The 18354-nt window shown below is 44.0% G+C and overlaps 2 protein-coding genes across 10 annotated transcripts in view; one reads left to right on the forward strand and one right to left on the reverse strand.

The window, feature by feature from the left end:
* Positions 1-473: 473 nt before the first annotated feature.
* Positions 474-10990, forward strand: Clec20a (C-type lectin domain containing 20A). Its single transcript, XM_070034131.1, has 8 exons — positions 474-494; positions 2284-2349; positions 4405-4770; positions 5873-6019; positions 7677-7934; positions 9020-9139; positions 9807-9892; positions 10699-10990. Exons 2-8 carry the CDS (start codon positions 2334-2336, stop codon positions 10777-10779), a joined length of 1074 nt encoding a protein of 357 aa, XP_069890232.1. The 5' UTR covers positions 474-494; positions 2284-2333; the 3' UTR covers positions 10780-10990.
* Positions 10991-11023: 33 nt separating this feature from the next.
* Rasal2 (RAS protein activator like 2) overlaps positions 11024-18354 on the reverse strand; it is a 258171-nt gene continuing 250840 nt past the window's right edge. For all 9 annotated transcript variants that reach the window (XM_070034392.1, XM_070034391.1, XM_070034390.1 and 6 more), the window contains one exon: positions 11024-16680. In XM_070034392.1, the coding sequence (XP_069890493.1) occupies positions 16516-16680 (165 nt within the window). In that variant the 3' untranslated portion in view covers positions 11024-16515. The remainder of the gene's footprint in view (positions 16681-18354) is intronic.

Here is an 18354-nt window from a genome sequence, read left to right on the forward strand (position 1 = left end):
GGACTGCATGGGGCAAAGGGATGGGGGAGGTAAAGGGACGGGAGCACAAGTGATGGAGGGGTTGGGTGGGGACGGCTAGCCCATCCAGGGCCAAGAGAGCAAGTTTGTGCCAAGGCCCCGTGGCAGCTGGGTAGGGTTGGAGGGCATTGCTGAGGCGCAGCCCGGGAGGAGGCTGGAGAGGTCCATGGGGAGTAGCTTCTCCTGCTCCAGCCTCACAGCTGGCGAGCAGTGGCAAGAGCTTCCACCGGCTGGAGCAGGTGCTCAGCTGGGACCAGGCCATGCGGTACTGCTGGCAACACTGCACAGACCTCGCTGACCCGAGAGCTTGAACAGCGCAGAGGCCATGGCCGCACGATGGAGGCGTGGGTCAGCCTCTGCTACATTGTGTGAATTTCTGGCCTGCGCTGGTCCAGTGGCTCCATCGTCACCATCCCGGCGTGGTGCCACCTGCCTGTCTTCAAGGAGGGCCTGTGAGCTACTCTGCTTTCTACAGTGTACGATTTACCTGGCCTGGGGGCCACCTCTGGCACAGCTCAGAAGCCCTTCATTTGCTATGGTGGTGTGTTCAGATTCCTGTCATGTTCTGGCCCTGGTTGTCTTCCTTAGAGAATTGCTTTTACTGTGTGTGTGTGTGTGTGTGTGTGTGTTTGTGTGTGTGTGTGTGTGTGTGTGTGTGTAGCCAGGGGATGAGGTTGAAGGGGATAGAGCTTTTGGGGGAGCTTCATCAGTGACTGTTATGTTACCTTTTTTGCTTAGGTTCAAATTTCTCTGTGGCCCATTTCCAAAACCTTATTAGAAAACAATAACAACAACAACAACAAAAATGAGTATAAATTAAGATAGAGCGGGCACTGGTGGCTCACTAGCTACTCAGGAGGCTGAGATCAGAGGAGCGCGGTTTAGAGTCAGCCCAGGCAGGAAAGGCCGTGAAACTCTTATCTCCAATGAACCACCAGAAAACCGGAAGTGGCACTGTGGCTCAAGTGGTAGAGCACTTGCCTTGAGCTGAAGAGTGCAGGGAACAGTGCCCATGCCCAGAGTTCAAGCCCCATGACCGACCCCAAAGAAAATATTAGGATAGAGAAAAAGCAAAATCTGGAATGTTCCACAATGTCTCTTCCATCTGCCATTTAAAGATCTGGGCAAGGACAAGAAAAGGGATAGTCAGGTTGGGAAATCCATTTGTACCTATGGAAAAATGAGAGCAGAGTTCCTGGTGTCTCCAGTGGAACCTCCACGGTCTGCGGGACCCCTGCTTTCCTGACAGGTCAGTAAATGAGGCCAATTCCCCTGGGTTATCTTAGCAGGAAATCCAACATCAACACTCATGGATATGGTACTGGCTATTGGGAACAATCATCCCAACTTGACATTCCACCTGACCTGTATCTGCTCCTGGCAACTCATGCCACTGACCTTTTGTTTTGTTGGTGCGAAGAGGATCACATAGGAGATGGCTGTAGACACATGGTAAAAAGTGGTGCCAACATGACACCATTCCAGTGGCTCTTGCCATCCTGAGACTAGTATAGAGATCAGCTCACTCTATCCCTGAGTCTCAGCTACACTGTGCCTGTCATGCAATTGCCATACATCGTTTGTTTCAAGGCCTCTGTTTGAACTCTGAGTTCCAAGGAAGTAAAGAGCTTTCAGGGGAAGGGCTGCAGAGGAACGGCGTAGGGGCCTTCTGCTGCTTCCTCCCCAAAGACACGTCTGCCCCTCCTCTCTGTAGATCTGCACGGCCATTGCTAGCACATGACATCAATCACCACATTCTCCCTAGTCTGCCCTGTGGCCTTGTCAGTCTATTACAGCTTTAAATGGGAATCAGATCCTGATTAGAAGACTTACAGCATTCAGAATACCATCCTTCTCACAGGCAGCCAGGCCCTGCCTGATCTCTTTGGCCTTGACTTCAATCCTCACTCCCCACCCCCTCCCCGACCCTGCTCCCCAAGCCACATGACTTTTTTCTATTCCCCAATTCATACAGCTCCTTGCCTTTGGACCTTTTACCTTCACTCTGCCCTGACTAAAGGCTAACTCCTTCTCCTACTCTCTTGAAAAGCAAAGATCCTACTTATCTTCTTTCTATTTTCCCAGCCATATAAAAGGTGTTCAACATTTTTTTTTTTAATTGAATGAAGGCAGAAAAGAAGGAATGAGTCTATCCACTGGAGCTACGCTTCTTCTGGCTCCAACATGGCAGAATTCATGCCTGTAGAGGATCTTGGGTAGGCCTCACCCCTAACCCCATAACCCTGGCCTGCTTCTGTTTTACAGGCCATTCTGTAGGTCGCCGCTCCTCCTGGGAGTCCTCCTTCAGCTCGGCTATGCTTCCGAAACAAGGTATAACCCCTATTCTGCCTTCCTTCTTTTGGGAACTTGACCAATCAGTAGGATCTGCCTTCCCTACCCTCCAGTTCCTGCTCCGTCCTGGCTCCTACTACTTCTGCTTGGCTGGTTGCATGGATTTGCTGGCCCCACACTGAAACGCAGGGAGGGAATCAATGCCTTGTTTAGACAGACCAAGAAGGGAAGGTGACTTAAATTGCTGAAGAGAGTAGAATCCAGGTGCATCCCTGCATCTTGGCTCTTCCTCTCAGAGTAGAGTGGGCAGTCTGTCTTCACAGTTCAGAGTCCTAACCATCTGTCTAGAGTAATATCTGTAATATAAGTTATATTACTGCCTTAGTGTTAACAAAAAGTTTCTTTATATCTGATACACGGAAGTTCTATGGTAAAAGAACTAGTCAACCATCTGCTTTGTAGAGCCGGTTCCTGCAGCTTATGGCACATGGAGGTGGAGAAGGAAATAGCACAGGCTTCCAAGGCCGGCAGACTTGTGTTCAGGTCTCATTTTTGAGACTTAAAATTACCAGAGTTAAGGGTGGGTCATCACCTTCTTTGGCCTCTTCTTTCCCATCTTGGAGGAGAGCTTACTAATATCTATTTCTCAGGATTAGAATGAATTTTTTTTTTGCCAGTCCTGGGGCTTGAACTCAGAGTGTGGGCACTGTCTTTGAGCTTCTTTTTGCTCAAGCCTAGCTCTATCACTTGAGCCACAGTGCCACTTCTAGTTTTTCTGTGTATATGGTACTGAGGAATTGAACCCAGGGCTTCATGCATGCTAGGCAAGCACTCTGTCACTAAGCCACATTCCTAGCCCTAGAATGAATATTTTAAAAGATGATGTGGCCACTAGCTGGCATATGCTAGCTTTTTTTAAACTAGAGAATAATTTTTATAAAATTTAGTTACGATAGGGAAAGTGTCAGAGAAATTTTAGGCAAATCTAGATGGGCCTAAGCGATCAGACCTGTGTCAGACCTTATTTGAATGTAAGGATGTGACTCCAAACTCCGCAAACAGTACTTTCTTTATCCACGCCTCCAGAATGAATAACCTAGGTAGAACCCCAGCTGTTCACATCCTTCCCAGATTTCCATTGTCACAGATGCATGGGCTTGAGGGACCTGTCAGGGCATGGCCCACCCCCTGGGACCTGGTGCAGTTCAGCTTCAGGCAGGGACTGGAAGCGGTGACTGAGAGAGGCAGATGCCTTATTTGTCTGAGTTTCTTTGGGCCACTGGGGATGGGCTGTCTCTGCTTCCTTCCCACCACGTCGGTCTTATACTAGGCTTGTCTCTTCTCCCTGACTCTCTTGATGGAGTGAGCCTAGGAACATTACAACCTCCTCTAGTCAGTCTCAGCCCAGGAGCCTCCCAAGAGCCAGGATTGGCAGGCACAGCCTCTGGAGATTACAAATGAGGCAGACTCCAAACCATGATCATCTATTTGCCTCAATTATCTCCCAAGTAGTAACTATTATCTTATTAAGTGCAATTTGCATGCACTGTGCTAAGTCACTTATATAGGTGCAATTCTGATCTTAGGTACAATTATTATCCCTATTAGACAGACGAAGAAATTGAGATTTAAATGTAATTTGTAGGATCATCGAGCTCTTAGACGTGCTCTAACCCCCTGCTTGGCATAATGCTTCTCTCCAGCTGCTGCTTCATTCTTCCAAGCTAGTAATTCAATCTGCCTACAAAATTGTGGGGTTTGTTTGTTTATTGTCGGTCATGGGGCCTGAACGCTATCCCTCAGCTCTTCAGCTCAAGACTAACGCTCTACTACTGGAGCCACAGCGCCACTTCCGGCTTTTCTGTTTATGTGGTGCTGAGGAATCGAACTCAGGGTCTCTGCATGCAAGGCAAGCACTCTACCACTGAGCCACCTTTCCAGCCCCCCAAAATTGTGGTTTTTGATCAACCTTAACACCTGAGGACTGGTGGCAAGGGCCCATGTCAGATCAGAGTTCTGTCCTCAGGGCAGAGAAGGCCAGGATGCCAAAGACCTAAGACCTCAGGCCTGTGGTTCTGTGTTCTTTGTTTCCAGCTGAAGTCCAGATTGGTAGCCTCAACTTCATTCGATTTCAACAAGTAATGACGTGGTACTCGGCACTGAAATATTGTCGCGACCACCACACAGACCTGGCTGACCTGCAGACAGTTACAGACGAGGCAGGCAAGAATACCTTGAAGACCATCACGAATGAGATTGAGGCCTGGATTGGTCTCTACTTCAATACAAAATCTGGGACTTCAACCTGGTCCAGTGGCCTGGGTGACAGCATCCCCGACTGGCTGCAGCCAGTGTCCATGCTCGGAAGAGGACTGTGTGCAGGACTTGGCAACTACCTGAAAAGCACCTATATCTATGCAGTGGGTTGCTCTCTCCTGAGGCCCTTCATCTGCTTCTATGGTGTGTGACGGTCAACTCCTCCCGGTCTTAGCTCACTGAGGCTAAACATGAGAATGGGAAATGGCTTTACTAGGACACTAAGTATAGACCTAAGGAAGTACTTCTGGGCTTTAAGGATAACTGAATTCTAGGGCAGGTTCCCAAGATCCTTGTACTATACACATAAAGAAGTTATATTTTACATCCTGGGGAACTTTAAAGAAGAGAACAGACCCCAACAAGTGTGAGGACATTAGCAATTAGCAATAGCAACTAGGTGTTGGACAATGAAATGATTAAGGACCTGGGCTTTAGGACAGACAGATATTTACCACTTTCTAGAAATAAGATAGGCAGCATTCCTGAGCCTCTTTCTCCTCACCTGGGAAGTAGATTTAACAAAGCATGAGCCTCGCCCCATGGCAGCTTTGAAGGTTGAGTGTACGGGGTTTAGAAGAGCTCCGAGCGCAGGCCAAGTGCCTAATAGAGATCAGCTATTGTCGCTGTCACTGTCACCACGAATGCGCGGGAACCAGAGGCACTGTGGGTCTGTGTATAGTATGCTTCCTCAGCAACATGCCTCATCCTGCCTTGTCCTTTGCTGTCCCCCCTTTCTCTCCTTCCTCTCCCCCCTTTTTACAGCTTTAGTGAGCTACAATCCACATACCTTGAAAAGACACCCTTTTAAAATGCACCGCTGGTGGTTTCTAGTATGTTTGCAAGGCTGTTGAGCCATCCCCACTGTCTAATTTCAGGACATCTTCTATCACTCCAAGAAATCCCTTCCCCACTAGCAGTTATTCACTGCTTATTGTCCCCTTGTTTACCACCAATGTACTTTGTCTCTGTGGATTTGCCTATCTTGACTATATTTTCTGTGTGTTGCATTTGATGAGAACATTGATCCACCTCTGTAGACAAGGATCCCTTGAACTGCTTTGGCGAGGAGCCAAGAGGGAGAAAATTAACTCTCTCAGCAATAGGCAGACTGCATGTAGTGATTATCCTGTTGACTTTGGTTGCCACCATGGAGCCAGGCCTACTACAGTCTTACGTGCCTTCCCATGGGAGACAGCCTATTACATGTGGCAAATCCTGACCTTACCTCACTGTTTTCTTCCAGACCCTAACATTGGAACTCGGGTGTTTACAGAGATGCCTCCGTTCCTTGATGGTTCATCTGTCACGACTGTGAAGACCACTCCAAGGCCAGCTATAGGTGCTTTGAGACTGTTAGTGGCTGGATCTGAGGGCTTCAGGGGCTGGGGAAGTAGAAAGGGTGGCCTGTGTCCCAAGTTAGGGCATGTGGGACCCTCCCCAAATGGCCAGTGAGTGGCCAGAAATGAGGTGAGCTAACTGAGTGGTAATCAAAGGCCACTTATGCAGAGAAAGATCTCTGTTCCCTACAATGCTGGGCCATCCAAGGATCATCACCAGCACCCCTGCTCCCTGAACTGACTACAGCTCCAGGGCCAAGAGACACAGGAGAGGCTATGTAGTCGCTCAGATGCCATGGTAAAGACCCAGCCCGGGCAACAGAGGAAAGATGGCTGGGTAGTGTTCCTGTAGAAGAGCCATCAGGCTCTCTGAGGTTCAACATCCAGGGAGGAAGACACAATAGAGCTGTCTGTTGAAGTCCCTTCGAATTGTACATTCCTCTGTGGGGAGCGACCAGGGCTGCGTGGTTTTCATGTGGGGACATGGCTGTGAATGACAGTATAGCATTCCTGTAGTAGTTTACATTTCCTGATACATCTTCATAGCTATTACCTCATTTTGCTTCCCAAAACTCCTAAAGCTAAATGGGATAATTGAGGGCAAAGTCACAGTTTGCCTGGCCTCCTTAAATCACATGAAGATTTTATTGTTTTCTTTTTCAGAGAGGTTAGGGGATTTGATTAAGCTCAGTTCCCTCATTAAATGCTGATAGAGGTGGGTGCTGGTGGCAGCTTGCTCCGATAATCCTAGCTACTCAGAAAGCTCAGGTCAGAGGATCTTGATACAAAGGTAGAAAAGTCTGTAAAACTCCCTCTCCAAAATAACTAGCAAAAAGCTAAGTTGGAGGTATGGCTCAGGTGGTAGTGTGTTCACAGAGCATGCAAGCCCAGCTAGCCAAGCAAGCTGAGAAAGCTTGAGGACCTGAGTTTAAATCCATGGTACTGACAAAAAAAAAGGAGGAAGGAAGGAAGGAAGGAAGGAGGGAAGGAAGGAGGGAAGGGTGGGGAGGGAAGGGAAGGGAAGGAATGGGAAGAGAGGAAGGAAGGAAGTTAGTTAAAGATAAGACAAGAGAGGAGAAGAGAAGGCAGGGCTTGTTCTGAAAGAGCTCACAATCAGTAGGAAGAGGCTGGTACTTGGTGTAGTCACAGGCAGGCATGGTGGGGACAGAGGAGTGTGCCAATCCCTATGTAATTCTCAGGCTGATTGCATAGCAAGGCGATTCAAGAACCACTTTGAAGGAAGAAGGGAAATTAGCTAGCAAAACCACGATGGTTATGGGGGGATTGCAGGTATGAGCTGAGAGTCTATATATGTGAGAGAGGGAGAGGAGGGGTGAAGGAGAAATAGAGAGGAAGAAAGAGAGAAACGTAATGGAGAGCAGTGGAGGAGGAGATCATTTTGGTTCAGAAGCTGGGTGAAAGCTTGTCCCCTCTAAAGTCTAACCTGACCCCCACATGTTTGTCCCAGGCCTCCTGGCTAGTTGGGCTAGTCACAGTGGGTTCGAAGGCCCTCTGTGCCTTTCCCTGTATTCAGTAGGTGGCACCATTCAGGGTGGAAGGAGGATGGGCTCTGGTGTGGGGTTTTCTCTGCCCTGCAGCCGGTTGACAGCGCCAGGAGCTCTGTGCAGGGCTCACCTGGCCTGTGGCTTGGACCTTGAGAAGAGGTCTTGAGCACAGCAGGCACCAGAGAAGTCTTCTCTCTTGCCCTAGAGACCAGCACTGTCTCAGCAGCTGCTTTCCTGGGCCTGGTGTCAGAGGCAGGCCACAGGCAGAGCGCGAGCCTGGGGCCCACCGACCTCGGCTCCCACACCTGTGATTCTACCACCTCCACCTCTGTGGGCCTCTCGACGTTGCGGTATCAAGGATCAACCTCATTAAGCCCTCTGACAACCCGCTCGCCTCTGGGAAGTACCTCCGCCCAGCAAGAGAGGCTTGGAACCCCGCAGGTCACTGCCCAGACTGGAGAAGGTACCTTGGCCCCAGAAGGGCCCAGGGCCCCCTGACCAAGGCCCAGACCTCGTCTCTGTGCCTAGCACCCCCTGGAGATGCTTCGGGCCCTGGGACTCCGTGGATCACAGACCAGACCCCGTCCTTGAACCTCATGCCCCATGGAGGTACCTCCGACCAGAAAGGCACAGGGCCCCTTGGTCACAGGCCAGACTGAATCCTGGCAAGGAGCGCCTCTGTCACTGACCGGTCCTATGTCTTGGGGGAACCCTTATGCTCCACAGGAAGTAGCTGGGACCCTTCTGGTCCCTGATGCCAGCTCTACTGCAGAACCTGTGCCCCAGGGCCACCCTGCCCCAGGGAAGGCTTCTGACTCAGCAGCATGTATCCAATGGCTGCCGTTCCCTTAACACAGTATCAGTTTGGAAGTGCACACGTCCTTTCCTATCAAAGTCGTGCACTTAAAAACTGATTTAGGAAATAGTTTAAGGTGAGTGCACACATGCGCACATACATACCTTCCATATAGGGTGTGCAAACATCAGAAGCACTCTCATGTCTTCTGAAAGCAGATTGGTGATTATACATTCAATGAAATACGAAGCAATCTTTAAAGAGCACAAGGTAGATCTCTGCATATTCGAAGTGGGAAGGATATAGCAAAGTGTTAATGTTAGCTGTACCTGAGGGTGGAGGAATCTTTTTGCTTCAATATTTTATAATGATAAAATACAAAATGATTTGGTTATGCCTCTATTTGCAAGGGCTCATGTGAGGACACCTGGGGGGGGGTTCTCCAGCTGGAGTGCTTGATTTGAGGTACCACTATAATGGAGGTGTCTAGGGCCTGAGTGCCTTTGGTGGGAATCGGTGTAGCTGGCAGGAGACACAGGGCACTGGGCCTCTTTGAATATGGATTACTGAAAAAGCTTGGTACTGAGGAACACTCAGTATTGCTCAAGCCCCCACAAGTCCTGATGAGGGACTGCCTTTTAAAGATGAGGGCCTCTGGCCCAGTCTTCTGCTCATAGGCAGTCACCAGTAGCAGACCCCCTGACTTATGGCTGTATTTGCAGTAACTCTCTCCCTATTTTCCTATCCTTTAGCTGCGACCAATGTAAAAGATGGTGCTGATGCAAGAGAGACAGTCACAGCCACTCAGGCCCAACACTTAAGCTCATCTAACCACCCAGAGTCTGAAGATCAAATAGCAGCACCAGAATCAGGTAACGGCTTCTGTTCACCAAGCTCCTGCTCTAACAGCCAGTTAAATCTTCAGTCCAGGGCCTTCAGGACCTTGCAGTGAAAGATAGCATGAACTGTTGGCAACAGGGATAGAAAGATGTGGATCCTAGTTTAAGCTCTGTGACTGAACATGTCAGAAGTCAACTTTTCTCACTTCCTAGTCTCCATTTCCCATCATAAAAGGGCTCAGTAAAAACTACCCTGTTTATATAGGAAGTTAATTCATGAGCACTAGTGACTGAATTGTGCCAAGGCACATTATAAGGCATAAAATGCCATGCACACACAACACAGGCCTTCTATGGTGTTGCAGTTCCTGACATTATGGTGGCATTATACATTGTGTAGATCATCTGTTTAACAGGTTTATTAAAAGGGAGAAGAAAAATAGAGGAGATGGAAAGTAATTCTTGATGGGTGGCCGGGCTCTGGGAGGAGAGTCAGTGCCTTTCCCTCCCCCTCCCCCATTTGTTAGCTGGTCCTACTTGTAGCTGGGGATTCCCTTGTCAGGTCAGCAACTTCCCTCTTCTGATTTTTAAGTCTTCAGTCATCATGGAGCATCTGTGGTGTCAAATGGGCATTCTTCAAGTCTAAGCTCAAGTGGCAATAGGTAATGTCCCCCTAAACAGATAATATTTTCTTTTTCAGAGCACTCTTTTGGAATCCTGAAAGCAGATTTTACCATCTCAACTCTGAAGGACCCAGCAGTGATGAAAGACCAATTTTTGAAAGAGGTGAGACTTCTGTCCTCTTCTGATTTTGATCAAGTGACTTCCCAAGGCAAAGTAGTATTATGAATACCAACACGTTTAGACAAAAAGCATTGGAAACCAAGCTCATTTTGTGCTGCCATTATTTTGGTTCATAGTGACAGGATGGTTATGTGGTATCAGAATATTGTTCAATTTTTTTTCTTAGCTTGTTCAACATTTTTCTAGAGCTATAGTTTTAACATTATTTCAAATAGAAGAGAATACTTGTTACTAACTTATCTTAGCTTCAGGAACTGGTAGTGAAGACAATGTAGCAGACACCACCACACAGCAGTTACAGCTTGATGGGGCGAGTGGTGAAGTGAGAATCTACTGGAAATGTTAAAAAAATAAAAGCCTGCTCTCAGACCATAGCGACATTCTATTTCATTGTTCAGTGGTAAAGCTCGGGAGGCATCCTTACATAAATGATTATTATTATTTTATTTCTACACTGAATCCAGTGCCCTGTCAAGACGAGAGCGACTGAATCGTTTGTTTTATTCTCCTTTGTCATTAATTTTTTTTGGTAGAGCTAACAAAATTGACTTATGTACATCCCTATTGGTGCAGGCAGCTGGAACGAGGCTAAGACAAATAAACAGGTGGACATAAAGGGTGTTCATGTGGGTAATTTAGAGCTAAGGGAAGCTAAAGGAAGCAGTAAGAGAACATCAGTAGCTTATCTGTTTGTTTTTTTTGGTGGTGCCAGGTGAGGACTGACCCCAGGACTTTACACTCCATTACTGAGCTATACCCTCAGACCTATTTATCTTTTTGTGTTTCAGATCCAAGAAGCCTTAAAGCTTGTATTAGGTCATGAACGATTCAGATTGAAATGGATTGACTTTGAAGTGAACAAAAAATAGCCTGTCTACTGATTTTGCTTCCTTTTAAAGCATTCTTCTCTGGAATTTTAGTTTTAGTTTTTAGTTCCTAGAAGGATGGGATTAAATGACAATAGGAAATATGCCACGAGGCACAGACTCAACTAGGACAAAAGAAAGCTACGTTTGGAACCTGCATCTTTAGGTTTTATTGAATGAAATAGGTAAAGGGAAGAAGATGATGGTGAGATCATATGCTGAATACAGTAGTGACTTTAGTCTGAAATGTTTAAAGTTAAAGTTTATTTGTACTCTTTGTAGGAATATCAATAAAAGACCTCAAGCGAATCTATATCTGTACATGTACAAGAACCGTCAAAAATTATTCACAGAACAAAAATAAATCTTCTTTAGGACAAACCCAAGTAATGAAATGCAGATATGGATCTCACGTACGGAACAATCTAAGTGTGACTTAGCACAAAAATATGGCTTTAAAAATAAAATAAAATCTTGGGTTTAGTTTTTCTAAGATGTATTTTTCTTGAAATAAAAAATAAATTATTTCGAGCTATCACTGTAAAATAGACATGTGTATTAACACATTCTTATTAAGGCCCTGGGGATGAAAAACAAAAGCAAATTTAGAAAGTAAATTCCTCACAGGTGTGATCCTGTGCTGCTGTCCACTTGAGTTGATTTTAATATAGCTAAGAAATGTCTAAGCACCAGTCAAAATCTAACCTTTACTATTTATTTTAGCTCTTCAGAATAGGGATAGTTGAATCAGAATTGAAATATTTCCCTTGGGAATTTGGAAATGATGTATATGTGAGTTTGGAGATGATGTACATATGTACATATACATAAATATTTGTACCCCACACAGAGGATAGAGGCCTCCAAAACACAGCTTCTGTGGAAATCTCACTGCACCACCAGAGAAATCTGGTTTTAAGTCCCAAATTAAAAAAAATTCCTAGGGAATAATGAAGGCATTTGAATGCAAATATAACAGCTGAGCCCCAAATACCACTTTCCTTGGGTGGCTCAATGCATGTGCCAAGGCTATCTGGGTTTGTAACTCAAACACCTGAGGATTATCTGAACAGAAACCAAAGCTACTTCTTTCTCCATTCTATTTAGAATAGTGAGGTTCACTTTTCTTTGACTCCCCATGCTATCATTAATGATATTTAGGTTTTGGAGATCATGTTAAACCAAATCAAGTTCAAGTCACTTTAACTTATATATACATACATCACATATAGTACATTTTAAAGTGGTTCATAAAATTGAGTAAAATGAACAACAAATCTAAAAAGTTAATAAAAAGTTTGAGAATCACTGTTTTGTAAAATGGATCAGCATTCAGAAAAAGGAAAACCTAGGAATTATGTGTTTTCTGTGTCTATGCACGTGATATTTACAGGGACTGTCTTTTTGTATATCTAACCTATGCATTTCAAGAGTGGGCAGGGGATATGAATCTTGCTGTTTAACTTCTGAGCTACTGAGAAAATGGCAATTCATTAGTACCCATCTAGATCATATCCTTATATTTATTTTCCATGCAAATTTCATTACTTTGGTCTTCAAAGCTCAAATGCATTCAGAGCAGGGTTGTGAAAACACAAGAATACCTATGGAACTAACAGAAATCATTCAAACACACACACACACACACACACACACACAAATATACACAATCTATTTAAAAATTCAATACCCAACATCTCTTGCTTTTAAGAAAGTAGTTTAGGTCCTTTCAACTGATACACTGGTAGAAAAATAAAGCATCCCAGGGAAGGGGTGGGAGACAGCTATTTATTGCTAGAGCAAGCAGAGAATTTCATTACTAGACTTGAAAAAGGGAAAGGGGAAGGAGAAGAAAACCCTTTTGGATTTCCACAATCTGGAGAACACGAAAATTGAGTGAGGCCAGAGGAATGGTTTGGGAGCTGCTGTGTCCGACCAGGGACAATCTATCTAATGTAGGCCTAGACCCAATGGAGCAGGACTGATGAGACTGGGGCCTTTCTGAGAAGGGCTGCCTCCCCACCGCAGTCCTGTAACTAGCCTTCTCAGCAACTTCCAGAACTGAGATAACTAGACTAAATCAGAATGGAAGCAAAACAAAAAACATTGCAAACTTGCTTGTTTGGCAGTGGTCTTCCTCTGGGATTTCCAAATAAGAACTCTGCTCCCAATCTGGCGTGCCTCTGAGGACCTGGCTGGACCTACCCACAGCAAGATCTGAAATGTTTTACTTCAGTAAACAGAAAATCTGACTACTTCTTTAATAACTCCACCACAGAGAAAGGTAGAAGCAGACCAGTATGAAAGCTAATTCTGACCAACTTGATATCAAATGAAAAAAGCAAAAGTATAGCACATGATTACCCAATTTTGCCACATTTTCTTTAGCAAGGTAAAGATGTACTGAATCACTACCTTGGTGGCAATGTATGGACAGTGCTTGTTACAGTTACTCAGTTGTAAGCGCCCATCTGTTATGGCTTTTACTGCACAGACTCAAGGGAGAATGATGGCTTGGTGGAGATATAGGTTTTTTGGCTTTGGCTTGGATAGTTTATTGCTTCAGCAATGTAGCTCTTTTCCTGAATCCTACTAATATTGTTCTTGTTGGTAGGAAAGTCTAGTTACCACCCAGATTTAAGTATATAACCAGAATGACAAATTTCATTCACTCTAGCTCTTTCCTACCTTACCGTATGATGGTATATTGAGAGAAACAGAGAGTTTAAACTACCATTATCTTAATCTATTAGCTTCTCTTCAACCATGTAGTCCAAAAAAGTTTGCTTGGGCTGAAAAAAAGTCATTATACACCACCTTCATACAATTATCACGTTTCTGCCTTTTTCTTACTTAAAATTTCTCAAGCTAAATTCGATTGCACCATTCTCTAAGGAAATACTCAGTAAAGAATTTGAGGTGATGATCAAGAAATATTATATTTATGAACTGTTAAAGTGGCAACTTCTTTGTACACCTGCTTAACAGTTTGAATAGGAGTAATCTCAAAAGAAAATCTAAACTTTGAAAGCAGGGAACAACTTTGAACTTTCATCTAACTTTATTATTATTTTACCTGTTTGCTCTTTGTGCAAGAAAACCTGGTGGTACAGAGCCTCATTATCAGTTCAAATGTTTTGGGGATTTAATCTTCCAGCATAGACTGGCATCTAAAGAGATTCCCACAATGCAAACAAAATATATTGCATTCATCAAAGCATACTTGATTTTCTTCCATCTTGTCCAAACCGCCAATATAATTTTTTAATCAGTTTTTTGCAATCAACAACCTCAAAAGACACTATTTTACGCAGTTAAGGGTGGTTCTCTCACCAGGTTTTCTGTGGCTCAACTGTTGTTTTTATTTTTAATTTTTTTTATTAAAAATTTTTTTTTTGGTACTGGGGCTTGAACTCAGGGCCTGGGTGTTGTTCCTCAGCCTTTTTTGCTCTACCACTCGAGCCACGGCTCCACTTCCAGCTTTTTGGTGGTTCACTGAAGGTAAGAGTCTCATGGATTTTCCTCTCCATGCTAGCTAGCTTCAAACCTCGATCTCAGATCTCAGCCTCCTGGGTAGCTAGGATTATATGCGTGAGCCACTGGTGCCTAGTCAACTGAAGAATTTTTGAAGAGTGAATTAAACACTGCTAGTGCTGAAAGTAAGCCACAAACAAGAACACATCTACTCCCTCAATACAAACTATTACTTCAGAATTAGTGATCTTTTTTTTTTCTATTAAGTGATTCTGACCATATAAGGATGAGGTAAGAAATTATAAGATAACTGTTAAAGGTCAAGAAAATACTCAAATGCTAAAATGCCTAGGCATGAAGCCTTTAGTTCTAACAAAAGCTCTTATTTTAGAACTCTATCTAGCATAAATTGGTCTTTAAAAACTATTTTAAAATGTTGTGGGGGATGTTATGGGGAGGTTGGTGAAATGTAACAAAGACCCCCTGAGAGAGAGCAGAGCTTAAAGAGTTGGAATATACGCCTGGGACTTGGTAAAGGTGTCTGCCTTGGTAAAGAGGTGTCTGCCTGGGCTTTACACAAAAGAAGGTACTATTCATGTTCTCCTGTTTCCTTATAAATATTTGGTTATGTAGAAATACTCACTCCATATATATGGCTCCTTCAGGTCTTCCCCCCTCCCCTTCTTTTCCTTTATAAAAAAATGTAATTTAAAACAAATATTGACTTAATGTGAGAAACACTGTTGCTTTCTCATTATAAAACTGCTCAGATCTTGCTAAAAGAGATTCAAGACCCTTTTAACAGTGTGTCTGTATACCAGGCAACATAGAAAGCATGAACATTTCTTATTTGTGCAATAATATGTACATATGTGTAAATGTATGTATATATTTGTACATATGTGTGTTTAACAGGTAACTTTCCATACACAAGGTTGCATGCCAGATGACATTTCACATCTCTGGAAAGAAAAGGGACCGCCTTTCTCATGACTTGTTTGTTCCTTAAAAGCCATGGATAACAAATGTTTAAACTAGGTCAATATTGCCAAACCTAAGAGTGTGAGAATAGCAATTGGAATGTGACAGCCTGATGCTTCAGTTTTGGATTTTCTTTCCAACTCTTACTAAAGAGGAAGAGGAAGAAGCAGAAATTCAAAAGTTAAAGACAGTGACAAAATTACCCTGCCCATACATTTGCTAGTAAAAACGGATATAATTTTTATCCCAAACAATATCATACTTTCAAAAAATTTAGTAGGAAATATTCAGAGATTCCTGCTATGTTGTGGTTAGCCCTTTTCTGTGTGGAAGAAAGGGTGTTGATTTCAGATGGCTTATGAACAGCGTATCTGAATAACTTCTCCAGGGGAGAAGAAACCCTGTTGGTGCAGAAGACTCCCACCAGGGGGAGGAAAGGGCAGTGGACACACGAAGGTGAAGATGGTTTGTAGACACATAAATGTTTATACTGTATCAACTTGAAAGAGGAAAAAGAATACCCTTTATTACAATAGGAGTAAAAATAAAAAAGCTCATATCTAAAACAGAAAATTCCCATCTGCTGTAGACAGAGGAAATAAACATATTGACAGGAGTTCAATAGAGATCACTCCCAAAGTCCAGTTTTATCTGTGTCCTATAAAACAGTAAATCTCCAAGTCAGATTAGCTGTCTGATCAGAATCAGTCTAGACTGATCAGTGGATAAATTATTGTTGTTAAGTGGACCTCGGTTTGCATGGTTTCCTAAGGGACAAGGGGACTAGAGAGGGCTTTTAAACTGGTGGATGAATCCCTGAAACAACTCATGTCCTATTGCACTCTATGTGCTTCTATCACATAGATACTTGTCTCTACCTACTGAACCAATAGGTTCACTTCTCACTCACACATAGTTCCTACATTTCCTCCACTAACAACTGCAGTGCTTTCAACAAGAGGAAAACAATAATAAAAATAGTAATAATTAAAAAGGTAATCTACATTATTAACTTCCTTTTGGTATATTACAGTGGTATTTTCTGTACATGGCCCAGAACTAAGTTCCCTATGTACATAGAGACGCGGGGGAAAGCATCGACCTTGGAAGTCTTCGCTTTATGCCCTGAAAGACAGGTTCCTTTCTTCATTTAAGAGTTTCTCACTACATTGCCATTTTGAAGTAGCAACATTCTGTAAACCTGGAGGGACTGGGTGAAGGGATGGGACTAGGAGCGTGGGTCAGTTTCCTTCTGTCTCCTTCCACAGTCTGTATTCAAGCCTGTCAGCAGCTGCTGTTTTTGAATTCACCATTCTCCGTGATGGAAAGCTTGGTGGGGTTGGTGGGGGAGATACCATTGCGGACCTGCATGCTGTACCGCTCCTTCACTTGGGTCAGCGCACTCATCAGTCTCGTGTTGGCGGAATCCAGGGACACGATCCGCTTTTCCTACAAACACACCAATTATGGCGTTATTCAGGCTGTTCACAGGAAATGACATCCTTTCTTTATTGAATGACTAACCCAATATTTTCTCTCACACACTAGTATGCATGGTGCTTCCCAAACAAATGGAACGTCTCTGCCTCTTTCTGCACACTGGTTAGGTTAGGTTCAGCTTTCTCTCTTCCCTTTTATTTTTTCTCTTGTTTCCTTTTGGCACAGTAGGAATTGTTATCAATAATCTCTTGGGATATTAGGCTATCTTGTAAAAGAAAATGACACCAGTGTCATTTCAGACTTTACAACAGAGGTGTCATGCTGCCTATTATATGAAGTGCTCTCCCCGCCCCCTCTGTATTAAAAGCATGGAACTTAGGTGGCAAAGAAAGAAGCACCAGAGGTTTCATTTCACAGAAGAGAGTGCATGTGATCTATGGATTCTTATCCTCAAAGGAGGGCATAACAGTCACATTGTGCTCAACATTAAAAACAATACATGGTGGCCGTTTAAAATCACCAACCAGGTGAGGATGCAAGAGCAAGAGGAGATAAGAGCAGCCAGAAGCTCAGACCAAGGAGTTATTTGAATATGGGAGGGAGGTGTGGCCAAAAGGGATGCTATAAACATAACACATGAGAACAAACAGAACACAGGCTCCTAGACCCATTCCAGCTCAGAGTTACTCCAGGAAAGCTGTCTGATAAGGAAAATATTTTCATTTTGACATTTGAGTCTTTGAAAAAAATGCTTTAGAATGCTTTTGGAACTAGGGGTTGTTGTGTGTGCACATACACACAGACACACATGTGTGCATGTGCATGTGCATTCCTTCCTTTTTCCCAGTGGAAAAAGGGCAAAAAAACAAAGTGATTTAAAGGAAAGACCAAAATTATTACCAGTTCCACAGAGCCTAGGAGAAATCTTTATCTTGGCTTTAGCAGCTAGGTAAATTATTTCAGAAATTTTCCAACATGAAGTCCTGTGTGTGTGTGGGTGGGGGGTATGCATGTTGGTAATCAGGGCCTAGAGTTTTCCTTAGCAGTTTTGCTCAAGAATGGAGCTCTACCACGCAAGCCACAGCTCTCCTTCTGGCTTTTGTGTGGTTAATTGGAATTAAGAGACTCACAGACTTTCTTGCCCAAGCTGCCTTGGAAATGTGATCCTCAGATCTCGGCCTCCTGAGTAGCTAAGACAATAGGCATGAGCTACCAGTGCACAGCCCATGAAGCCAACATTTAACAGAAAATAAGTTTGCATAGAGAAAAACATTCTTCACCTATGTTCATGAAACTGAAAATACCCTATGATAAATAACCCTAAAGTAAAAAAGAAGCTTTTCTACCTGTAAGTTTCCTTCCAGGCAAAAACATAAGGTTAGTTGTGGGAAAGGCAGAGAGGGGGTGGGAGGGATAGGGGTTGATGCTGCTCCTTGCTGTTAAAGCAGAAGCTACACAAGGCAATGAATATAGCTCTGCTCCAGAGGCATGTTGTCAGGACTGAGCAGAGTGATGACCACTACCCTAGAGAAATATCAGGGTAAACCATAGCATCAAGTAATGTTTCCCTTTGACTTCACTGGGTTGGGAGGGTATCTATATTGAAGCAGGGCTGGTGGCTACAGTTTCAAAAGTACGAAAAAAGCTGGCCACCGGTGGCTCATGACTGTAATCCTAGCTACT

This window comes from Dipodomys merriami, unplaced genomic scaffold, assembly GCF_024711535.1.
Source record: "Dipodomys merriami isolate MVZ:Mamm:240054 unplaced genomic scaffold, mDipMer1.0.p SCAF_24, whole genome shotgun sequence".
Lineage (NCBI taxonomy): Eukaryota > Metazoa > Chordata > Mammalia > Rodentia > Heteromyidae > Dipodomys > Dipodomys merriami.